This window comes from Marmota flaviventris, chromosome 18 (genome assembly GCF_047511675.1).
Source record: "Marmota flaviventris isolate mMarFla1 chromosome 18, mMarFla1.hap1, whole genome shotgun sequence".
In the NCBI taxonomy this organism is placed as follows: domain Eukaryota; kingdom Metazoa; phylum Chordata; class Mammalia; order Rodentia; family Sciuridae; genus Marmota; species Marmota flaviventris.
The window spans coordinates 112,914-136,003 of NC_092515.1; the positions used below are offsets into that span (position 1 = coordinate 112,914).

A 23,090-nucleotide genomic window follows, 5' to 3' on the forward strand; every position below is an offset into this window, starting at 1 on the left:
ACTCTTTAAGGAAAGGATTGTTTCAAGGTCATGTAACACCAATCCCTTGTGATCAGATCCTCACAACCCTCACATTGTGACCAGGTCATCTGAACCCTCACAAAGGAAATTTGCTGAAGGCTCTACAAAGGGTAAGAAAAGCCAGGTGGCTCACCCTGGCTCTGGAGGCTGAGGCAGGAGAATCCGTCTCAGCCGGTGAGGCACTAAGTAACTCCATGAAACCCTGTCTCTAAAATGAATACAAAATAGGTCTGGGGATGTAGCTCAGTTGTCAAGTGCCCCTGAGGTCAATCCCTGGTACCTCACAAAATAAAAAGGGTAAAAAAAAAACACTTAAAGAGGGAATGAGAAACTAAGGTAAGAAACCAAAACCCTTAAAAACCCCAGACTCCATAAAAGCCACTCCATTCTCTGAGGCTGGGTTTATGGCTCAGCGGTAGAGCACTCACGTAACGCGTGAGAGGCCCCACGTTCAATCCTCAGCACCCCATAAAAATAAATAAATAAATTGGGGCTGGGATTGTGCCTCAGAGGTAGAGCGCTCCCCTAACACGCAAGAGGCACTAGGTTGGATCCTCAGCACCACATAAAAAGAAAATAAAGATGTGCCCATCTATAACTAAAAAATAAATATTTTATAAATAAATAAAGGTCTTGTGTCCAACTAAAAAATAAATAATTTTAAAAAAGCCACTCCATTCTCTTCAGAGGCCGTCTGTGCAGTGCCCTACAGTGTACCTGATCCTCATTTCTCATTTTTCTAATAAATTCATGTCTATACTTTGTGCACCTCTGTTGAATTCTTCCTAGGGGACCACAAGAACTGGTGTTTTTGAACACCTCCCCTACCCCAACCCTGCCACACACACACAGCTGCTTTGGCTTCATCTTCTGCCACAGGACTAGGGACTAAAACCTTGTGCTCTACCAGTGAGCTACATCCCTGGGTTTGTTTTTTTTCCTTTTCCTTTTTTTTTTTGGTACCACCAAGGATTGAACTCAGGGCATTTAACACCTGAGCCACATCCCCAGGCATTTTTAATTCGGGTCTTACAGTTGCTTAGGACCTTGCTAAACTGCTGAGGTTGGCTTTGAACTCACGATCCTTCTGCCTCAGCCTCCTGAGTCACCAGAAATACAGGCTTGTACCACCAGGCCTGGCCATAACTCTCCTTTTTATTTCTTGTTTTATGAGAGAGTCTTGTTAAGTTGCCAAGGCTGGACTTAAACTTGCAATCCTCCAGCCTTAGTCTTAAGAATTCCAGGGGGACTGTGGCTCAGTAGTAGAGCACTTGCCTAGCACATGTGAGGCACTGGGTTCAATCCTTAGCACCACATAAAAATAAATAAAATAGGGGCTGGGGTTGTAGCTCAGTGGTTGAGCACTTGCCTGGCATGCATGAGGCCCTGGGTTCCATCCACAGCACTACGTAAATACATGGATAAATAAAATAAAGATATTGTGTCCATCTACAACTAAAAAAATTCTTTTTTTTTTTTTTTAAATATTTATTTATTTATTTTTCGGTGGACACAACATCTTTGTTTGTATGTGGTGCTGAGGATCGAACCCGGGCCGCACGCATGCCAGGCGAGCGCGCTACCACTTGAGCCACATCCCCAGCCCCTAAAAAAATTCTTAAATAAATAAAAAAAAAAATGCATTCTATCTATATACAACTATATAAAAATAGATTTCTTAATTGAAAAATAATTTTTCCTTTTTTTTTTGGTGGTACTGGGGATTGAACCCAGGGTCTTGTGCATGTGAGGCAAGCACTCTACCAACTGAGCTATATCCCCAGCCCGAAAAATAAATTTTTTTAATTGAAAAATAAAAATAAAGAATTGCTGGGAGTCCAGGCATGGGCCACCAAGCCTGGCAATTGTCTAACCTTTTGATGGAGGTTTATGATATGTAGAAATATGTATAGTGAGTACCCCAGAAAACCAGCTTTGATATTAAAAACATTACTGGCTATCATGAGCCCTTCATTCCCCTATAGCTGTTATCCTGACCTCCTAGAAAAATTTGCCCATTCATGAACACACATGGGGTTTTCACTTCTCTGCCTGGCTTCTACCCTAAATGCACATCCATGTGGCCACATGTGGCCCTAGTTCCTTCCCTGCCCTGCATGTGTACAGTCTCATTATATAAGTACCCTGCAGTTTACATTTTTAAAAAATATTTTTGTTTTGAAACTGTCTCTTAATGTGTTGCCCAGTCTGGACTTGAACTCCTGGGCTTAAGCAGTCTTCTGGCTTCAGCCTCCCAAGTAGCTTGGGCTACAAGCAGGCCCAGCCTGCACTTCCTTTGACTGCATTTGGGTTTCCCTCCTGCTTGTATTGATATAAATGCAGTTACTATGTGCAGTATCATGCACAGTTTTTGATTGAGTATTTCTCAAGTTGTCATGAGGAGCTGGCAGGTTTTAGCAGAGGGAGGCATATCTGATTGCCACTTCAACGTTTCATGTTGGGAATGTATCGGTGGGAGTAAGGTGAAAACAAAAGATCATTGTCCCTGTAGGTTGCTGGAGAAAGCACTGGCTCTTTTCATTTACTCTTTGGAATCTCTGTGGTTCCTCTACTAGTTTCTTGTGGCTTCTCTAACACTACCACAAACTCGATAGCTTGAAACAAAAAATTGGTCTCTCACACTTCTGGAAGCCAAAAGAAGATTATCTCTCTCTCTTCCAGCTTCTGGTAGCTTTAGGCATTCCTGGGCTGCATTCCTGGGCTTGTGATTGTATCACTCTGATCTTTAACACCACCATCTTCAAATCTGGGTTCTGACTCCAAATGCATCTTCTTCTGCCTGTCAGTGATATGGTCTAAATTATGTCCCCAGTCATTCATATGGTAAAGCCCTAATTCCTAATGTGATAGTATTTGGAAATGCAGCCTTTGGGTAATAATTGGGTTAGATAAAGTCAAGTGGGTGGGGGCCTCGTGATGAGATTAATGTCTTTATAAGAAGAAGATCTGAGAGCTCTCACCTCTCACCCCAATATGCAAGGAGAAGTATCCTCAAAATCAAACCTACCTTGCCACCACCTTGATTTTAGATTTCACTTCTAGAACTGTGAGTCTATATTTTCACAGCCTCTCTATTATAAGAATGCATGTCAATTTACATTTAGGGCCCACCAAATAATTCTGATGATGTCCCCTTTTCAAGATACTTAATCATTATTACAAAGACCATTATTTCTAATAAAGTAACACTTAAAGGTTCCAGGAATTAGAGTCACTTTCAGTTATCATTATTACAAAGACCTATTTCTAATAAAGTAACACTTAAAGGTTCCAGGAATTAGAGTCACTTTCAGTTTAGTGCAGTTGCTATATCACAGATGGGAAACCCAATTCTAGAGAGGAAAAGTGGTCCATCAGAGCACCTTAGCCTGTATGAATCCAACCCACTCTTGGACCGATTGGGTGTCTTCACCTCTTCTGTCTACTGCCTTCCCAAAGAAGCTATGTCTTCCATGAAGGGCAAGGATAGAAAGGGACAGTAGACACCCAGAGTTTCGTACTTTCCCCTGCAGAACGGAAGCAGGGCACCTGGGAGAGAAGGCATATTCGAGGATTCCAGGCAATGTCTGAGGTGAATCTGAAATACCTTGATACGCAATAAAGTTAAGACATGCCTCAAAATGGTAGAGATATGTTAAAAGGACACAGAAGCGAAATTTGAGGATACAACTTCAGCATCAGAAAGAACTGTGACCAAGCTGTGAGCCATGGGCACACCTGTAATTTCAGGTTCTTGGAGGCTGAAGCAGGAAAACTGCAAGTTCAAGGACAGTCTAGGCAATTTAGTGAGACTCTGTCTCAAAATAAAAAGTAAAAAGGGCTGGGGATATGGCTCAGTGGTAGAGCTTTTGTCTAGCATGTTCAAGGCCATGTGTTTGAGCCCCGGCACTGCAAAACAGAGAGAAAGAGTCTGAAAAATATACCCATCTGTTACCATATGATGCTGCCTTTTAGCTACTCCTCATTCTGAGAACTTGGCATCAATCTTGCCTTTCCGAAGGGAACTCTATTTCAGGGGAACATGTGGCCCCAGCTCTTGCTTATAGAAGAATGCATCCTGATAATTAGATGCTAAAATATGAAAAACATAATTTCTCAAGCCAAATTCCCCAGAGCATGCCTGAATTATCTACTTATGTTTACACAGGAGGCTCCTGGTATTAATGTGGCTGCCTTGGGTACCTGAGCAGGCAGAGCATACTCAGATGTACATACCTATCATAAAATTTAATTTATCCATTGGGCAGAAATTAATAAAAAAGAACAATTATACTTTTTTTTTTGAGAGAAAGAGAATTTTTTTTTTAATATTTATTTTTTAGTTTTCGGTGGACACACATCTTTATTTTATTTTATTTTTTTATGTGGTGCTGAGGATCGAATCCAGAGCTCCGTGCATGCCAGGCGCGTGCACTACCTGAGCCACATTCCCCAGCCCCCCAAAAATAACAATTATAATAATAATCTGTAATATTCTGTAATAAAATTATCAGCATTAATACTCTTTTTTTTTTTTTTTTGTACTGAGGATTGAACCCAGGGGCATTTAAACACTGAGCCACATCCTCATCCTCAGCCCTTTATTTTTAATTTATTTTTGTTTGTTTATTTTAGTTATAGATGGACACAATTCCTTTATTTTATTTTATTTATTATTTTAATGTGGTACTGAGGATTGAATCCAGTGCCTCATACATTCTAGGCAAGAACTCTAACACCAAGCCACAACCCCAGTCTGTATTTTTGTTTATATTTTAGACTTTTTTAAGTTAAGTTGCTTAGGGCCCCACTAAGTTGCTAAGGCTGGCCTCAAACTTGTGGTCCTCTGCCTTAGCCTCCCAAGCTACTTGGATGACAGGCCTGCACCACTGTGTCCAGCATCAGCATCACTAATCTTGAGCTTTGGGACAATTTTTACACAAAACAAAATTATGTGAACACAAGCACAGTGATAACCAAGATAGCTATGGACAACTAAGGGGCAGGATGTGTACATTGCTAAATGTCAGACAAAGGAACAATTCATGTCCCAAGCAGGGCAGCTGGAATTTTATCCCACTACTCATAATGACATTCAATTTAAACTTATGAATCCTTGCAGCTGGGCACGATGGTAGAGGATTATAATGCTAGCAGCTTGGGTAATCCTAGCAGGAGGATTGTGAGTTCAAAGCCAGCCTCTGCAACTCAGCGAGGCCCTAAGGAACTCAGCAGATCCTGTCTCTAAATAAAATATAAAAAAGGCTGGGGATGTGGCTCAGTGGTTAAGCATCCCAGGGTTCAATTCCTTGTACCAAAATAAATAAGTAAGTAAATAAATAAATAAATATAAAATGGTTACTTTCCCCCCAGCCACTCTGGAGGCTAAAGCAAGAGGATCACAAGTCCAAGGAAAACCTGAGCAAATCAGTGAGACCCTGTCTCAAAATAAAAATAAAAAGGTGGAGAATGTGATTCAGTGGTAGAGTACTTGCCTGGCATGCACAAGGTGCTGGGTTTAATACCCAGTACTGAAAAATAATCAAGGCCTGAGGAGGGGCTGGGGATGCGTGCAGCGGGGCTCGATCCTCAGCACCACATACAAACAAAGATGTTGTGTCTGCCAAAAACTAAAAAATAAATATTAAAATTCTCTCTCCCTCTCTCTTAAAAAAAAAAAACAAGGCCTGAGGATGTAGCTTGGTGGTCGGATGCAACTGGATTAAAACCCTAGCACAGCAACAAGAATAACAAAAGAGGAGGAGGAGGAGGGGGAGGGGGAAGGGAGGGAAAGGGAGGGGAGGGGGGGAAAGCTGGGACAGGGCCTGGGGTCCACCAGAGGCAAGGGCCGGAGCAGCCTGGGAGAAGGCCCGGCAGGGCCAAACCCCCTACCTGTCAGGGTCCATGGGCATGTGTACCAGGTATGCCAAGTAGTGAGGAAGTGCCTGGGGATGGGCCTCTAGGAACCAATCCTTGTTTATTATAGATGTTTTTTGGTTAAAAGAAGAGACTTAACCAACAGCTTCAACACAATGGGCAGAGAGGGAGTGGCTGAGGTCAGGTGTGGTACAGGTGGCTTTTCCTACTGTGCTGGTTGTGGCTGCTCAGTTGCTCACCTTGGTAGTGAACCACTTCTCAGACCAGATGCTCCTGAATGGAACAGTGTAAGCTGACAAGATTAACAACATCTAGGTGGCCCAGGAGCCCAAAGGAAAGTGACTGAGACAGCAAGGGCAGGGACCAAGGCTGTGCTGTGTGGTTGATGTGAACTGCCCACAATGTGCACAGTGGTAGTAAAGTCATATTAGTGGGGAACAGGAATCGGGACAGCGACTCACAGTAAATGGGTCAAGGGAGCCCACCAGAAGGATGGAAATGGAGGGTGGTGAGGTTACACCACATGGTAAATCTTACCAAGGATGGTTGGATTGTTCACTTGAACTGAAACAGCTGTCTGGAAGCAGCAAAGGTAGCGTCAAAGGGTGTGAAGGCTTCAGGCCACATCCTATGGGCAGGGAATTCCTAGCCCCAGGGCATCCAGTGAAGGTCTTTCCTGAGTTGCTCTTTTACATATGAAAGCTCTTTAAACCTTTTCTAACTTTCAGACATTCTTTGCCTCCACCCCTCTCAGTAGACTCTTAATCTCTGGATGCCTTTACTTTTCTGGTAAATGCTAAAGGCACCAAGCCTAGTCCCACCCATTGCTTCTACCACCTCCACAGAACTCTCCTGGGACTCCAAACTCCGTTATTAGGAGGCCCATAGGGAGTGTCAACTCAAGTCTTGAGGTTTCCATTTTTTCCTCTGTGGCTCAACCCTCCTCTGCTGCTACTTGCCTTGCCAGAGACCCCTCTCAGAATCTACCCCATCTGCCTCATATGGGGAGGAGTTTCCATGGAGCATGATCAGCATGCTCCATGGATCCTGAATCCTGGGACCTGCCTCCCACATCTGGCACAGACCAGACTCACAGAATGGGACTTGGGTATTAATTTTTTCTTCTAGACAGTAATAGCCAGAGAGGGTGACCCTGGATGATGAGCTCCCCTGGTAGTGATGCAGGATGGAGAGAGGCTGTGAACCGACACAGCTAAGGGGCCTGGAAGATGCCTTGGTGGATGCCTTTGTCCACTGATCCATGCCTCCGTCAGTGTGTAAGGGTAAAAGAAATTGAAGTTAAAGCGTAAAAGTTAAAGGGTAAAAGACCGGGTATATAAAGTTTCTAAGCTGCAAAGTCTGAGTTAAAATGTAAAGGATTAGGTATTGTTAGGTTTCTATGCTACCTGCAAAACCTGAAATTCCTGTAGTTGTTAAGACAATGCTTGGAACCACCCAGTAAATATTCCCCCTGACTGCTTGGTTGTTTAATAATTCAGGGCTCTGTGTGATCTCGCATGTAGGCCTTGCAGGGCCTAAACCAATCAGTTTAAATGTGTACCCCGTTTAGAACTGACCTATCACTCCCGCCTGACCTGTTCCCGCCAATGAATGAACTAATCATGTTTAGGAATTGTTGCTTGATTTTCCCGTGGTGTATGATGATTTGTTAAAGGAGACTGTGATGTATGTAAAGTCCCACCCTCCCAAAAAAGTGTACTTAAGCAGTGCTCAGCCCCTGCTCGGGGCTCTGGGCTGTTCTCCCTTCTTGAGTGGGCACGGAGCCCCAGCATGCTAGATCAATAAATCCCCTTCTGCCAATTGCATGAGTGGTCACTTGGTGGTCTCTTTCTCCGACGCTTCGCCGGACCCTTACAAGTGATAGACCCAACTGATCTTTTCTTTTTCTTTTTTTTAAAGAGAGAGAGAGAGATAATTTGTTTTTAATATTTATTTTTTAGTTTTCGGCAGACACAACATCTTTGTTTGTATATGGTGCTGAAGATCGAACCCGGGCCACACGCCTGCCAGGCGAGCGTGCTACCGCTTGAGCCACATCCCCATCCCCAACCTGATCTTTTCTTAAAAATTGGGAGCCATCTCGCCACAAAGCCATGAAAAGATAATTTCGGCTTTACTATAAATTACTACAAATTCTGAACCTGCTTGGAATGCCTGCCCGTGCCTTGAACTCACCCCTGCCTGGCTCTCTGACCAGATAGCAGCAGACAGATCTCTTCTGATGACAGAGAGGTGGCCTGGCGAGGCTCACATACACTCCTGTCTGGGACAGTAACGAGAAGTCGTTCTGTCCTCTGTTCTGTTCTGTAGGGAATTCCTCTGGAAGGGTAGAGAGGTGCCGACGGGCAGGTACACGCTCCTACCCCGGAGCTTTCGCAAGACGTTGCATTGCTCCTCTGTTTTTCTGTTTTGGCGCCGGGTTTCTGTTTTCTTGTGTTTTGTTCTGTGTTCTATATGTTTTTTGTTTGTTTGTTTTTGTGCCTTTTGTTGTGTGATTTCTGTGGTAAAAACGTAAGGATATTGGACGTGAAAATGGGTAATAAAGCAAGTAAGCCTGACACCCCTTTGGACTGTGTTTTAAGGAACTGCAATGAACTTTACCCCCCTTTGTTAAGCAGGTGAGAGAAGCCCCTAGCTGGCTGCTGGAGCACACCCACTGCAGAGGGCAATGCCTGCTGGGGATATGAGAACTGAGTATCTCCCAGGTTAATAAGTGAACCTCCTTTAAAACCCCTGTCCCTCCAGATGAAGAGAGTCACAACCTTTGGGCAGAGTCCCCTGTGTTTCTCCTTTGTTAGCAAAGCAATAAACCTCCCTTTTTCTTTTTCTCAAAACCCTGTCCTCATTATTTTTTTTATTTTTTTTTTTTTTGGTGCTGGGGATTGAACCCAGGGCCTTGGGCTTGAGAGACAAGCACTCTTCCAACTGAGCTATACCCCCAGCACCCTGTCCTCATTATTAAATTGGCATTAATTGGCTTCAAGGTCAGGAACTGAACTTTCAGTTACAAATTTTGATACCAACCCCCCCCGCCCCGAACTTTTTGAGAGCTGACTACTGAAATGTTAGGAGATGGAGTGTGCCAAACCAGAGGAGCTAATCCTGTAAGTAAAAGGAGGGACTGAGGGACTCCCAGCAGCTGCCCAAGCCCTGTTGCTTTGGGGAATTCCCTCCTTCCTTCCCTGCACTGTAAGGATTATGCCACCTCTGTCTTCTTCAAAAAAAGAGAAAGAGAAAAAGGGGACACTAAATGCAGTAAAGTCGCCACCGAGACCCTTGATTTTACATTTCAGGTTGCCCCTCTGTGAAAACATCTGGTCCCCTTGTGGGGACATCTGTGGTGCCACTGGTGTAGGAGATTTTTCTCTTATCTGCTCTGTTTTAAAGGTTTCTGTCTCTCAGCCATAGTCTGGAGGTCCTTTCTGTCTGTCTGTCTTGTGTCTTTGTTTCTGGCCCTTTAAGACATGGGCAATAGTGTGTTGATATTATAAATTGTTTTGGGGAATGATCTTGGCTGAATGTGTGTCTAAAAGATGATGTTTCATTGTAACAATCTGGTATCTGAATGGGTTTTTGAAGCATTGCACAATCTTGCAGTTAAAAGTTGGGTTTAGGTAATTGTTTAGTTTATGATTTCAGATAATTCATGCCAGAGAACCTAAATACTTAGGATGGAAAACTAAAGAACTCTACTTCCATGTTGGCAAGTAACTTCCCAATCATTCAGGTTTTTTTTTGTTTTTTTTTTTCACCAATTTTGAATTGGGTAGCCTGGGAAGATGTCACTGTGGGTACCAGTGCATTAATTTGGACAAGGATAGTAAATCATAGCATGGGATCTGTTGACAAAACAAGATGTAAAGATATAGAATTTTGTGAATTGTATCTTAAATTTGTATCATAATTTTCAACATCTGAACCTGAAAATTATGACTTATGGTTAAAATGCCTTAGGCCTGAGGTGTCTGCTCAGAATGGCAGTTTTTCCTGCTCCTTCAGACCTCAGCCAGGACTTAGGTTGAAATGCAAATGAAAGAAGCCTGTGAGCTCAGTAGGAGACTGATCTGAGGCCTAAGGGGGAAAAAAAAAAGTAAATTGTGTGGTATTTACTAATTACTGGCCAGTCATTTTTTCTAGGACTCTTGTTTTTTTTCCTTAGATTCTGTATTTTTTTTGAGCTCATGATTTTGATCCTACAGACCTAGGTTAATGTTTTTCTGATCAGTTCTATCTTTGACCAACTGTGGAGTTTTTGAAACATTGCAATGGAGATTTCACCTGCAAAAAGCTACAAGGCCTTTAATATTGTTATGTGTGCACACTTGTGTTATGTGTTGTATGTCTATATGTACATATGTCCGTATATCATATATATGATATACAAATTAACTTATATAAGGAGCGCTCATAAAAACAAATTTAAAAAGTGGATCCAAAGATCTTTAATTCATGTGATTTAAATGGTTCAATTTAAATTGGATAAACAGATAAAAATTAATGTCTTTAAATTTAAGCTTACAAGTTTTTCTTTTCTTTTCTTTTCTTTTTAAGAGAGAGAGAGGGGGAGAGAATTTTTTAATATTTATTTTTTAGTTTTCAGCAGACACAACATCTTTGTTTGTATGTGGTGCTGAGGATCGAATCCGGGCCACACGCATGCCAGGCGAGCGTGCTAATGCTTGAGCCACATCCCCAGCCCCGCTTACAAGTTTTTCTAGGTGTTCAAAAAAACTAATAAAATATTAATGTCTATAAAATGTCTAATATGTCTTGGTTCTAGGACTTTTCTTTCAACAAGAAAAAATGGTTAACACTGTTCAATACATTTGTCTGATATTTTGATAAATAAGTAAAGTAAATTTGATATGGGATTACTCATTCATGAGTACTTTTGTTAGATATCTGATTTATTTACTATACAAGTTTGTATAAGTTTGTTTTTACAATCGGTCATGTGTTAAAAAGACAAAAATTTCTTAAAACATAAGTTTACTCATAACATTGTGTTTATTAAGTTTTATTTTTTTCTAGAGCAAGCAACCATAAAAATTAAGCAACTGGTTAAATAAGAACTGTTATTTTAGAGCATTGTACTGCCATTTCTTTAAAAGCTAAACTTGGTTAATATAGAAACATCAATGTAATTGTGATGCTATTAATGTGCTCATATCTTCCAGGTATACAAGTCTATAAGGTAGAAGCTTTAAAGAGCATTATATCAAGCTGGTGTTCTAAAGTTGTTTGGTAAAAAAAATATATTGGGAATTTATTTACCTGTTATCAATAAGATATGTAAAGTGTTATGTTACTTTTTACATTGGGGAACAATTTAAATGTATTTTTAAGTTAATGAGAGCCTAATCTATGTAAAGGTTAAAAACTTTCAGCCTTTCTTTAATTCATGTTTTAAATGTGATATCATATGGTGTTAGCTAATGTTCATGTGACCTCAAACAATTTATGTAAACTTTGTAAAATGATATTTAAAAAGCAAAGATCAGCTTTAGAACTAGAACACTTAAGATTTATAAAGAGCCCTGCCTTACCTGAGACAATGTAAGAGTAAAAGAAATTGAAATTAAAGTGTAAAAGACCGGGTATCGTAAAGTTTCTAAGCTGCAAAGCCTGAGTTAAAATGTAAAGGACCAGGTATTGTTAAGTTCCTATGCTACACCCCCAAAACCTGAAATTCCTGGAGCTGTTAAAACAATTCCCGGGACTGTCCAGTAGATAAATAACCTAGGACCCTGTGCAGTTTGGCACGTAGGCATTCAGGGCCCAAACCAATCAGTTTGAATGTACCCCCCCTTCCTGCCCGACCTGTTCCCGCCAATGAATGTGCTAATCAAGTTTGAGAGTTGTTGTTTGATTTTCCTGCGCCTCATGATGATTTGCTCTGATGTATGCAGAGCCCCCGCCCTCCCCAAAAAGTGTACTTAAGCAGTGCTCAACCCCTGCTCTGGGCTCTGGGCCGCTCTCCCTTGTTGAGTGAGCCTGGAGCCCCAGCGCGCTGGATTGGATCCTCAATAAATCCCCTTTTGCTGTTGCATGAGCCAGTCTCTTGGTGGTCTCTTCCTCCGACGTCTGCCGGACCCTTAAAACAAGGCTCTGTGTCCCATCTTACTACATGTGAGAATGACTACAAAAGCAGTAGGCCAGATTTTAGTTCATTTAAAGTTATGTTCAAAAGTTGTTTTTTTGTTTTTTTCTGTCAAGATTACTAGGATCTCAAACAGGGGATATAATGTATAACTCAGCCAAAATTCAGGGTAGCTATTACATGAACTAAATGTTTTTACTCTTGTTAATTTTATTTTGTAATTTCCTTATAAATGGTCTAAAGATTCCCTGTTAGTGTTTTACAGAAGTGTTGCTTTAAGAACACAACATGGGTTAATTTAAGATAATAAGCCATCACCTACAAGACAGATATGATAATACAGATCCCAATTAAAAAAAAGATAAATAATTGTAAAGTTATAGACATTAAAGCCCAGTACTCTTAATATAAGGCTGTTAAAATTTATTTGCTGGATGTTTAAGATTAAGTTTTAAAATTAAAGTTAAATTAAAAGGGCCAAAAAAAACAATATTTGGCTCTTGCCCTCTGAGTCAGTCTGAATCCAGGGAACAGGGGACTTCTCTAAAGAGCTTTGCAACTTTGGGCCACATAACCTCCTGAACAGGGAGATTAATGAGACCACCGGAGAACAGAAAGCCAATCAGTGCATTTGCTGTGAAGAGGAGGGTCATCAGAGAAGGGAGACATCCCTGATGCTTCTGAGGGAAGCCACATGGTCAAGCAAGACCTGGACCCATCCTAGCACAAATGGCACTAGCGGAACTGAGAAGCTGCTCTCAAGTTTCCCCAGGACTCCCAGGGAAACTCGGCTGACTGTTAACAATAGATAGAAACAAAAGTCAGTTTGACTGCTTCATCTTAAACACCTAGCAAAGACATTAAAACCAAAACACAGGGGCTGGGGATGTGGCTCAAGCGGTAGCGCGCTTGCCTGGCATGCGTGCGGCCCGGGTTCGATCCTCAGCACCACATACAAACAAAGATGTTGTGTCTGCCGAAAACTAAAAAATAAATATTAAAAAATTCTCTCTCACTCTCTCTCTCTCTCTCTCTGTCTCTCACTCTCTCTTTAAAAAAAAAAACACAGCCATTCCTGGGCATTTTAAATAATAATGATGACAATAATAATAATGATAATAATATTTTAAGGTATACACTTTATGTTAACCTCCCAAAATAAGTAAGACTGGAGGCTGAAAAGAAGGATTCTCAGACAGAAATGCCTGATAACTATAAAAAGAGACTATCAAGAGGAGCTGCCAGAGACAGAAGTTTTTAGTTTAAGGCCCACAGATATTCCTAACCTACACAGGTAGGCTTGGTGTTTGCTAGTATGATTATCCAGCCCTGAGTAACAGAATTAAAGCTTTCTCTATTAGACACAGAGGTCACACTAGTAAAAGGATTTTGCAAGATCAGATGACATTAAATTATTAAACTGTATCTTATGGGGAGGGACAACTGTAACCCTAAAAGTTAAATGTTGTACTTACAGTCCTGGTAACTGGGGATGTTAAAGCCTGGTGAGGGAACTTCTATACAGTGACATGTTCCAGCTGCTGCAACATTTATGCAGTACTCATGGTTTTTGTTTCTCTCATAGAAGCACCCATCCCCAGATGACTTTACAACCTGTTCTTCCCCAACCAGACTTCAAACCAAACTGACTTCTAAAAGGGAGCTCATGTCCCTCACGCCATGCCCCCTCACGTCACCCCCTCTCAGCTCAGAAGAAGCCAAAACGAGCAACGCCCCTCTTCTTACAACAATGGAGCCAAAAATAGACTGTCAATATAAGTAATTAATTAAGTCAGATCAAATCAGGGAGACCGGTTTTGGGTGAGTTCTAAAAAGTTGGAGACTGTTGCCTGAGGGATTAAAATTCCCTCAGTGCTCTTCTCCTACCCTATCAAATATTTGAAAGGGACACATAAGAAAAGGGGGGAATGATAGACCCAACCTGATCTTTTCTTAAAAATGGGAGCCATCTCGCCACAAAGCCATGAAAAGCTAATTTCGGCTTTGCTATAAATTACTGCAAATTCTGAACCTGCTTGGAATGCCTGCCCGTGCCTTGAACTCACCCCTGCCTGGCTCTCTGACCAGATAGCAGCCCTCTCTGAAACTTAGAGACACCTCATAAATATTGGCCTTCCCTGGCCAGACAACGACCCTCTCTGAGGCTCTAATCGTCCTCATAAATTCTGACGTTGGGGCCAGCAAAAATGTAAACTACCATTCGTGTGATGCTTGTCAGAGTTCTGTTATCTGTAACCCCCCTTTGTGTAACTTTCTGGGCTATAAAGCTGGGCTGCAGGAAAACTGCTGTTGCTGTCTTGATTCCCACGGTTTTGGGTGGGAGAGGCAGCCCGGCTGGTCAAAATAATAAGCTTGCTTTAATTTGATTTTAATTGAAGTCACTGGTCTTTTCTTGCGTCCTGGTCTAACATCAGCTCAGGGAGCCCAGTCACGCTGGAGCTCAATTTCTTCTACTCCTTTCAGATCTGTTTGGTACCTACTTCTCCCATCTTGGGCCTGGCCTCAGATTTTCAAAATATACAGGCCACGTAGCTCTTCCCTGGTTCCTTAAACTGGTGTCCTCTACTGCACTCATTCATTCCTCAGAACACTCACATGAGCTGGGCTCAGTGGCACATGTCTGTAATCCTAGAGAGACTGAGGCAGGAGGATCACAAGTTTGAGGCCAGCCTCAGCAAATTAGTGAGACTCTGTCTCATAAAAATAAAAAAAGGACTGGGGATATGGCTTAGTGGTTGAGCATCCCAATTCAATTTCCAGTATCTAGTGCAAAGCAAGAAAGTACAACCACTACAATAAGGTCTTGGGAAAAAGAAGCAAAATAAATATTTGCTTCAGGCTTGTGACGCTGGAGGCCACAGTTCTTGGGTGCCCTTGACTGCCTGAGAGTGGTCAGTGTTTGGTTCTTCCCACCCAGACCCCTCGTGACCTCCTGGGCCAGGTCCTCCATCTTCACGTCTTTCTCAATCACCAGACCTCTTCCTTCAGGGCTGAGAACTTTGCTGAAGCTACTTGGATTTTCCCCTTACCTTGAGTCTATTGGGCAGACCTTCTGAGTTTGCCGCCTAGGTAGGTCCTTTGTCTTCCCTGTAGTCCCCTTTTACATGCCAGTGGGACATGCCTCTCTCCACAGTACCATTCTGCAACTCAGCCCATAGTTCCTGGACCTGCCTTGCCCAAGGGAGAACCACCCTCTTTCCACCACCCTTGCAGTTGCCCTTCCCAAACTCAGCTGGGCCTCCCCCAGTCATGCCTCTCACTTTTACCCCAAGGCCCAGTGCTTGCAGGATGGAGTAGTGACAGCTCCTCTGTGAGGTGCCTGATGACTGTTGGAAAGGCAGAAATGAAGCATTTGATAAGAGGGAGGTGAAGGGTTTGTGTTCATCAAACAGGAGAACAAACAGATTCTTCCTGTGTGGAGGCCCTGGGTCTCCCGAGGGTACTTCTTTTCTACTGCTACTGTAACACAGTACCACAAACTCAGTGACTTAAACCATTGTCTTTTTCAGTTCACCATTCCGCAGGTTGTCTGCTCTGGGTCTCACAAGCTGCAACTGAGGTGTTGGCCAGGGGAGCTCTTACTTGGAGGCTCTGGGGAAGAATCTACTTACTCCAGCTCATTCAGATGGTTGGCAGAATCCAGTTCCATGCTGCTGCAGGACTGAGGGCTTTGTTTTCCTGCTGGCTGTTGTCCAGGGCTCTTCTCAGACTTCCAGTCTTGCGTTCCATCATCTGGCACTCTTTACCTTCAAAGGCTCTTTCTCTTTTGACTTTCAGAACCCCGGAAAGTACCTGGGAACTACCTAAATAATTAAGGTTCATCCTCTATTTTAAGATCAGCTGATTAATAACCTTAATTACAACTACACAGCCCCTCTCACCATGCAGTGTAATTACTCAGATAATATGATCACTTTTACAGTTTCTGGGTACAAAATCGTGGAGAATCTTGCAGGGTCAAGCTAAGTGAAAGCCAGGGCAGGGTGAAGCATCTGCCTGTTCCTGTGTTAGAGCAGCAGGCACCAAGTTGAAAGACACAGAGGATCTCTTACCCTGGCAAACCTCCTGGACAAAAGATGCGGGTTGGTTTGAAGTCAGGGAGGACGCGGAGGACATCTAAGCTGTGTGAAAGGGTGCTACAGATGGAGAAAATGACTTGAGCCAACCTCCAGGTGGGCTCCAGCCAGGGACCTGAGGATGAAGAGTAATGACCTGAGATGAGAGGGGTTGTCAAAGCAATAGGAACAGATCCAGTGTGTGTGTGGGTGGGGGGCACATAGGAGGGTTCAGAGTCTGAACAATGAGACCAGGACTAGACCCGTTGTTGTTTCTGGGGTTTGCATGCATGCCGTGCAAGTGTGGAGAGCGTGGTACCACTGCGTGACATCCCCAACCTTTTTACTTTTATTTTGAGCTCGGGTTTCACTAAATTACCCAACTGGCTTCGAACTTGCAATCCCACGTGGCTGGGGTTACAGGCCTGCACAACAGAGCCAGGCCCCACCTTCAATTTTCCTGTGCCCTTTTCAGCCAGGCAGAATGCGAGCTGAGTGACAGTTCTGGCCCCGCCCCCACCCGTCACCAGGGCGACGCCGGAAGCGTGCCGGGTCCCAGATCCCTCGCGTCGCTGCCGCCCCGGCTTCGGCGATGTTTTGTTTGTTTGTTTCCGACTCTGACGAGGGCCGGAAGTGCGGCCTGGCGGCGGCGGCAAAGCCACAAGAACTCAGGAAACGTGCTGCGACCTAGCGCTCCGCCTGCGCTGCCACGGCCGCGGCCGGGGGTTCCGCCGGCGTTCTGGCCCGGAAGTGCGGCCTGGGAGTTGGTGAGCAGGAGGCGGCCACTGCCGGGCCCGGAGTCGGAGGTGGGGTCGGGCGGGCATCCCCCTGCCGCAGGGTCGGCGGGGAGGCCGGGACGTGCTAGGGGAGGGGCACCTGGGCTGGGCTCGGAGCGCACGCGGCGAACGCGAGAGGGCGCTGCAGGATCGGAGCTCCACGCAGGCCAGGGTGCAGCGGGGGAACCCGGGGTGGCCGGGCTGGAGCGCGGGCGGTCGCTGCGGGCCAGAGGCGGCTCAGCGCGCGGGGTAGGGCGCCAGCCGTGGTGCCCAGGGCGGGACGCGGCTCTTGGAGGACCGCGCGTGGGCGAAGACTGGGCTACGAGTGTGCGACGCCCGTCCCAGGAGGGTGGGCCTTGGTTGGGAGGAATCCGGGACCGCCCCGCGGCCTCTGGGCCGTGGAATCAGAGCCCTCAGGGAGCAGGGCGGGGCGGGGCGGAAGAAGAAAGGGTTCCCGCCTCGCGGGTGGCTGCGCAGGTGTGTGCCCCGCCCTCCTTTCCTCCACCGTGAAGCAGGGTGCGGCTGGCGGAGACCAGCCTTTGTAGACGCAAAGGCTTGGCTTCTTTGAGGAATTAACTCAAGGCCCTAGGGGGTTCTGAGATCAGAAGCGTCCTGGTCTGTTAGGTCCGTACAGGCTCCCTCTGGCTGATGTGTTGGGGAATAAACCTGGAGGTGGCCGATGGAGGGAACCAGCAATGTTACTTCATCGGTAACTGGTGCGTAGTGGCTTGGGGGTCTTGCTGGAAGATGATTTTTGCAAATGGGGAGGGAAGAGTTGAGACTGAGACCCCCAACAGATCTTTAGGGTATAGGGGCAGGATTAAGTAGGGCTCCACTCCGGGGTTGTGACCCTGGAGAGACAAGTTGGTGGAGAGTAGTCTCAGGGTTTGTCGATTCTCCCTCTTAGACCAGAAATCTGTACGTTCTGGGTGTAAGATGACCCGAGTAAGCTACCCTATTCCACAGACAGAAAAACAGGCCCAGTGCCCTCTGGTCACCTGCTTGATGGGTGAAGTAGCAATTTCTCAGAATCCCCTGGAGGTACCCCCCCTTCTGGTGACTGAGGCTGGCCAGTGCCTGCATCATAGGGTCACAGTTCACAAGAAGCATGAGGATTGCTCAGCCATGCTCCTTACATGGCTTCACACCGGCTGTGGCCTGCTGGTGCTTCACCCTTACCCATCCAGTCACATGGTCCATATATAACGCCTCTCTATGTCACACACCCTGGGGCACCTGCCCAGCTGTTGACCAGCTTTCTACCTTCACTCTTATGTGACCAGGCATACTCCAAATGGATCTGACCAGGAAGCAGATGTGCCACCTGTGAAGACCTGCATATTCCAGTTAATGTAACCCCATTCTGGTGCAGCATTCCTGGGTCAGCACAGGAAATCAGCTGCAGTAAGACTGAGAAGTACAAAGGGAAGACCGAAAAAAGGAAAAGAGGCAGAGTGGGGGCCACAACTCGCTGAATGAACACTGGCTAGTGTTTCTGTATGAAGATCTGCTAAGTGAGGCAGGGCAGCTGGTCCTAAATGGGGGTTCCTAGCTCCTCTACACAGAGCTACACATTCAGAGGGAGAGTGGAGGCTACTTAAGGATGGATGGAGATACATAGATATAACCGGGGGTTGAACCCAGGGGCACTGAACCCCTGACCCACATCCCCAGCCCTTTTCATATTTTATGTAGTTATGGGGTCTCCTTGAGTTCTTAGGGCCTTGCTAAGTTGCCGAGGCGGCTTTGAATTTGAGGTCTTCCTACCTCAGCCTCCCCAGTGGCTGGGATTACAGGTATGCACCACCGCACCTGGCTACTTAAGGATATTTTAATTGGGGTGGAGTGGGCCAAGAAGAGGAGGAGGTAAGCCCTGCACCTTCAGGGCTGGGGGAACACCTGGGAACTGATATGCCTAACCCTTTTCCAGAGGGATGTTGGGGGCTGTGGAGGCAGAGGGCATTGCAGAAGAAGACTTGAGGTGGCTGAGTCCTGTGTGTTGTGAACCAGGACTGTGAGGGGCTGCTGGGGAGATACGCGGTGGGCAAGGTCTAGAGTGCAGTGCACCCTTGGCCCTGCCCTGCTACAAATTAAGGGCTGAGGAGACCTGAACACTGGGAGAGGAGAGTCCTGGGCTGACCTCCTCTCCCGGTTCTGTTGTCCTATGTAGATGGCGGCTGCGGAGGCAGTGCACCACATCCACCTGCAGAACTTTTCTCGATCACTGCTTGAGACCCTCAATGGACAGAGGCTTGGTGGGCACTTCTGTGATGTAACTGTGCGCATCCGTGAGGCTTCCTTGCGAGCACACCGCTGCGTGCTGGCTGCAGGCTCCCCCTTCTTTCAGGACAAGCTGCTGCTTGGCCACTCGGAGATCCGCGTGCCACCAGTGGTGCCTGCACAGACTGTGCGCCAGCTGGTTGAGTTCCTCTATAGCGGCTCCCTTGTGGTGGCACAGGGTGAGGCTCTGCAGGTGCTCACAGCTGCATCCGTGCTTCGCATCCAGACAGTAATAGATGAGTGCACACAGATTATCGCACGTGCTCGTGCCCCAGGAACCCCTGCACCAGCCCCCCTGCCAGCACCGGTGCCCCCACCGCTGGCACCTGCACAGCTGCGCCACCGCCTGCGTCACTTGTTGGCTGCACGACCCCTTGGGCACCCTGGTGTAGCACATAGCCGCAAGCAGCGCCAGCCTGCACGTCTTCAGCTGCCTGCGCTCCCAGCCAAGATAGAGGGTCCGGATGCAGACCCAGTACTTCCAGTCCCTGAGGATAGAGGTGAGGATGAGGAGGACACCGATGGCGAAACCGACGGCGAGGATGGTGAAGGTGGTGGCCCAGGTGAGGGCCAGGCGCCCCCTTCTTTCCCTGACTGTGCAACTGGCTTCCTCACTGCTGCTGCGGACAGCGCTCGAGAGGACCCACCTGCACCTGCTGGCCTCACTGACTATGGCAGTGCAGGCAGAGATTTCCTTCGCGGGGCTGTGGTGGCCGAGGACGTGTTTCCAGAAAGCTATGTATCTGCTTGGCACGAGGAGGGCGGCACTGCCACAGAAGGCTGTCCTGCTGAGACCCCTGCCCCACCGGACTGCTCCCTGGCAGGACCCCGTGTGCCTGGCGTGAAAACCTCAGGAATGCCTGTAGCACTTTTCCCCTTTCACCTGGGCACGCCGGGGCCACCCCAGCCAACCCCTCCTACACCATCAGGGCCAGCTCCTGCACCCACATCCACCTTCTACCCTGCACTCCAGCCTGAGGCCGCCCCCAGCACTCAGCTTGGGGAAGCCCTGGCCCCGCCTGTGGTGCCTGCCAGTGCCCCTTCAGGTACCCCCGTACGTGTTCCCGGAGCAGAGCAGCCTGCCTACGAGTGTAGTCACTGCCGTAAGACGTTCAGCTCTCGGAAAAACTACACCAAGCACATGTTCATCCATTCTGGTGAGCCAAGGGGATCCGGGAGGACCACCTTTCTCAGCCCCTTGGTCATTGGAGATTCGAGCCCTAGGGGCAGTTGGGCACTGATGTGGTTTTGTTGCTTTTGGTTACCCCAGGGGGGCTGGAAATTGAACCCTCCAAATATGAGGCATGTGGGGGGAGTCTCATGTGAGTAATAGGTACTCTTGCCTGTGTCTTCCCCTCCTGTTTTGGGGGATGGGGAATCCTGAGCCTGGATAGGGTGCACACCTGTAAATCCAGGCCTTTGAAAAGTTTGTGCTGGAGCCTGGAGGGGGGCAGGAGAGATGGAGCAGGGATTGGGGTATGGGGGTAGAGCTCCAGGTAGTCTCCTACATCTCTCCAGCTGTTCACTAGGTGGTTGGGGCTTGAGGTACAGTCGGGTGTGTTCCCTGACCTAGGAAGAGCGGGGGAAGCTGGCAGAGGGGCAGCTGAATGAAGGCTGAGGAGTAGCCCTTTGGGCTAGAGTTTTAGGAGAAGACATGGCCACAGTATGTGAACCGCACAGGCCCCTAGAGGGGAACCAGGCCTCAAAGACCATGGGGAACTTCCTTCTCATCTTGGCCAGGGAGCAGTAGAGCAGGAAGGTGGCCTGGGGTGGTGGTGGGTAGGTCCTGGGTAAGGTTGTTTCTAGGGGACTGGGTTGGGACAGGAGTATGAAAAGCAGAAGCTGGCCAGCCGGCAGAGCTGACCATTGTCAGGAAAACCACAACCATTACAGTGGGAGTGAAGCCAGAGGCTCTTCAGGGGCCAGAACTTGGGATTTGACTCCGAGGCCTGGGAAGGCCGTCGGTGTTGTCTCAGTTGGGGAGTGACCGAGATGTCACAGCTCAAAATCTCCATCTGGTTGCCCTGGGAGGATAGGGAAGCTATCCTACCCGACACACGGGAGCTGGGTGATTGGCATGCAGAATGCTGCCAGGACTCCAAGGTAGTGCCAACCTTGCAAGACGTGTGTGACCTAAGCCAAGTGCCCAAGCCTGGTTGGTCTGGAGACAGTCACCCTCACCCCACCCCAGCAGGCGCTGCCCTGCAGTCCCTTGGTGCGGAGGTAAACGTTGTCAATGCATGATGACTGGAGAGCCCAACACAGTCTGCCTCCCCTGCAGTCCAGGGTGATGAGTGCAGCCTCTCACCCTGGGGACAGTGTGGTGGCAACAGTCAGGATTCTGACTGGGGATTCCAGCAGGAAGGGGCAGATGTGTCCTGATCTCTCCTTGCCCAGGCATGCTGGGCCTTACTAGACTGTCCTTAAAATAGTAACTGGCAAAGCGGGGTGCAATGGCACACCTCTTTAATCTCAGCAACTCAGGAGGCTGAGGCAGGAGAATCACAAGGCTAGTCTGTGCAACTTAGTGAGGCACTATCTCAGATACATTAAAAAGGTTGGCCAGGGGTGCACATCTGTAATTCTAGTGGCTGGGGAGGCTGAAACAGGAAGATCTCCAGTTCAAAAACAGTCTCAGCAATGGTGAGGCACGAAGCAACTCAGTGAGACCCTGTCTCTAAATAAAATTCGAAATAGGGCTGGGGGTGTGGCTCAGTGGCCAAGTGTCCCTGAGTTCAATCTGTGGTGCACCCCTCCAAGAAAAAAAGGGCTGGAGATGTAGCTCAGCCGCACAGCACACCTGGACTCAATCCACAAAATAAAAAAGGAAAAAAGAATGGTGATTGGCAATCAGAGAGTTCAGAAGGCTCTACCTGTATAGGCCCAGTGAAAGTCCAGGGAGCTCCTAGTGGGGAGTCCAGACACAAGTGGATATTCCAGGGCAGGGTTCCCTGCTGGGGCATACTTGCCGGACAACGGCACCCTTGGATGAAGGTGTGGGTCCAGGAGAGGGGCTCGCTGTGGAGCAGGAGGACTCCAGAATTGGGGAGTTTCCCTGACAGGCACTTAATCCTGGGGGGTCATGGCTACTTAGGGAGGGGAGAGGACCAGAGCCCCTGCCGTAACGGGTGCCTGGGAGAGCTGAGTGGTCTGACGCATGTTCTGCCCTCCTTGTCCCCAGGTGAGAAGCCACACCAGTGCGCAGTGTGCTGGCGATCCTTCTCGCTGCGCGACTACCTGCTCAAGCACATGGTCACGCACACTGGCGTGCGCGCCTTCCAGTGCGCAGTTTGCGCCAAGCGCTTCACACAGAAGAGCTCCCTCAATGTGCACATGCGCACACACCGGCCGGAGCGTGCTCCCTGCCCGGCCTGTGGCAAGGTCTTCTCGCACAGAGCGCTGCTGGAGCGCCACCTGGCAGCGCACCCTGCGACCTGACGCGGGATCTGGCCACACGCACCAGGAATCGACTGCGCCCCCACGGCAGTTGGCTACTGCTGCGGTCCGTGACCGCCACTCCACTCTTCCCTGCCCTATCCCTTTCTCCAGACTGAACCTGGGGCCCAGCCTATCACTCCTCTCTTCCACGTCCTTGGACCCTCTAGGTAGGGCAAGGTCCACAAAGGGGACAGTCAGAGACCTGGCCACTAAGAACTGGACCACTTCCCGTCTGAAAGTAGGCTCACAGGCCCGAGGAACTGGGTCCGGGTTTAAATCTCGGGTGTTGATTTGCGCGCGCCTCCCATTAGCTGTAGGGTGGGGATACAGCTCTGTCTGAATATTGGTTGAATGATGACCCTGGGCCCCACTTGGCACGACCCCTTCCTCATCCAGGGCCTGAGAAAGCCCAGATGGACCCATCATGGAATAGGTCAGACCTTGGAACTCTCACTTCTCACTCTATAATAAAAGAGTCTGGTCAGTGCACACTGCCATTGT

The 23,090-nt window shown here is 47.3% G+C and overlaps 1 protein-coding gene and 1 non-coding gene across 5 annotated transcripts; one reads left to right on the forward strand and one right to left on the reverse strand.

The window, feature by feature from the left end:
• Positions 1–1,730: 1,730 nt before the first annotated feature.
• Positions 1,731–1,803, reverse strand: Trnav-cac (transfer RNA valine (anticodon CAC)). Its single transcript has one exon. It is a non-coding gene; the product is annotated as a tRNA-Val (tRNA).
• Positions 1,804–16,638: 14,835 nt separating this feature from the next.
• Positions 16,639–23,078, forward strand: Zbtb45 (zinc finger and BTB domain containing 45). 4 transcript variants are annotated; one of them, XM_071604839.1, is made up of 4 exons: positions 17,095–17,587; positions 18,155–18,667; positions 19,042–20,308; positions 22,333–23,078. In XM_071604839.1, exons 3-4 carry the CDS (start codon positions 19,042–19,044, stop codon positions 22,587–22,589), a joined length of 1,524 nt encoding a protein of 507 aa, XP_071460940.1. In that variant the 5' UTR covers positions 17,095–17,587; positions 18,155–18,667; the 3' UTR covers positions 22,590–23,078. The 4 variants fall into 4 exon arrangements, with proteins under 4 accessions (XP_027776950.2, XP_027776952.2, XP_071460940.1 ...); XM_027921149.2 differs by lacking the exons at positions 17,095–17,587; positions 18,155–18,667 and adding an exon at positions 16,639–16,901; XM_027921151.2 differs by lacking the exons at positions 17,095–17,587; positions 18,155–18,667 and adding an exon at positions 16,639–16,862.
• The last annotated feature ends 12 nt before the right edge of the window (positions 23,079–23,090 follow it).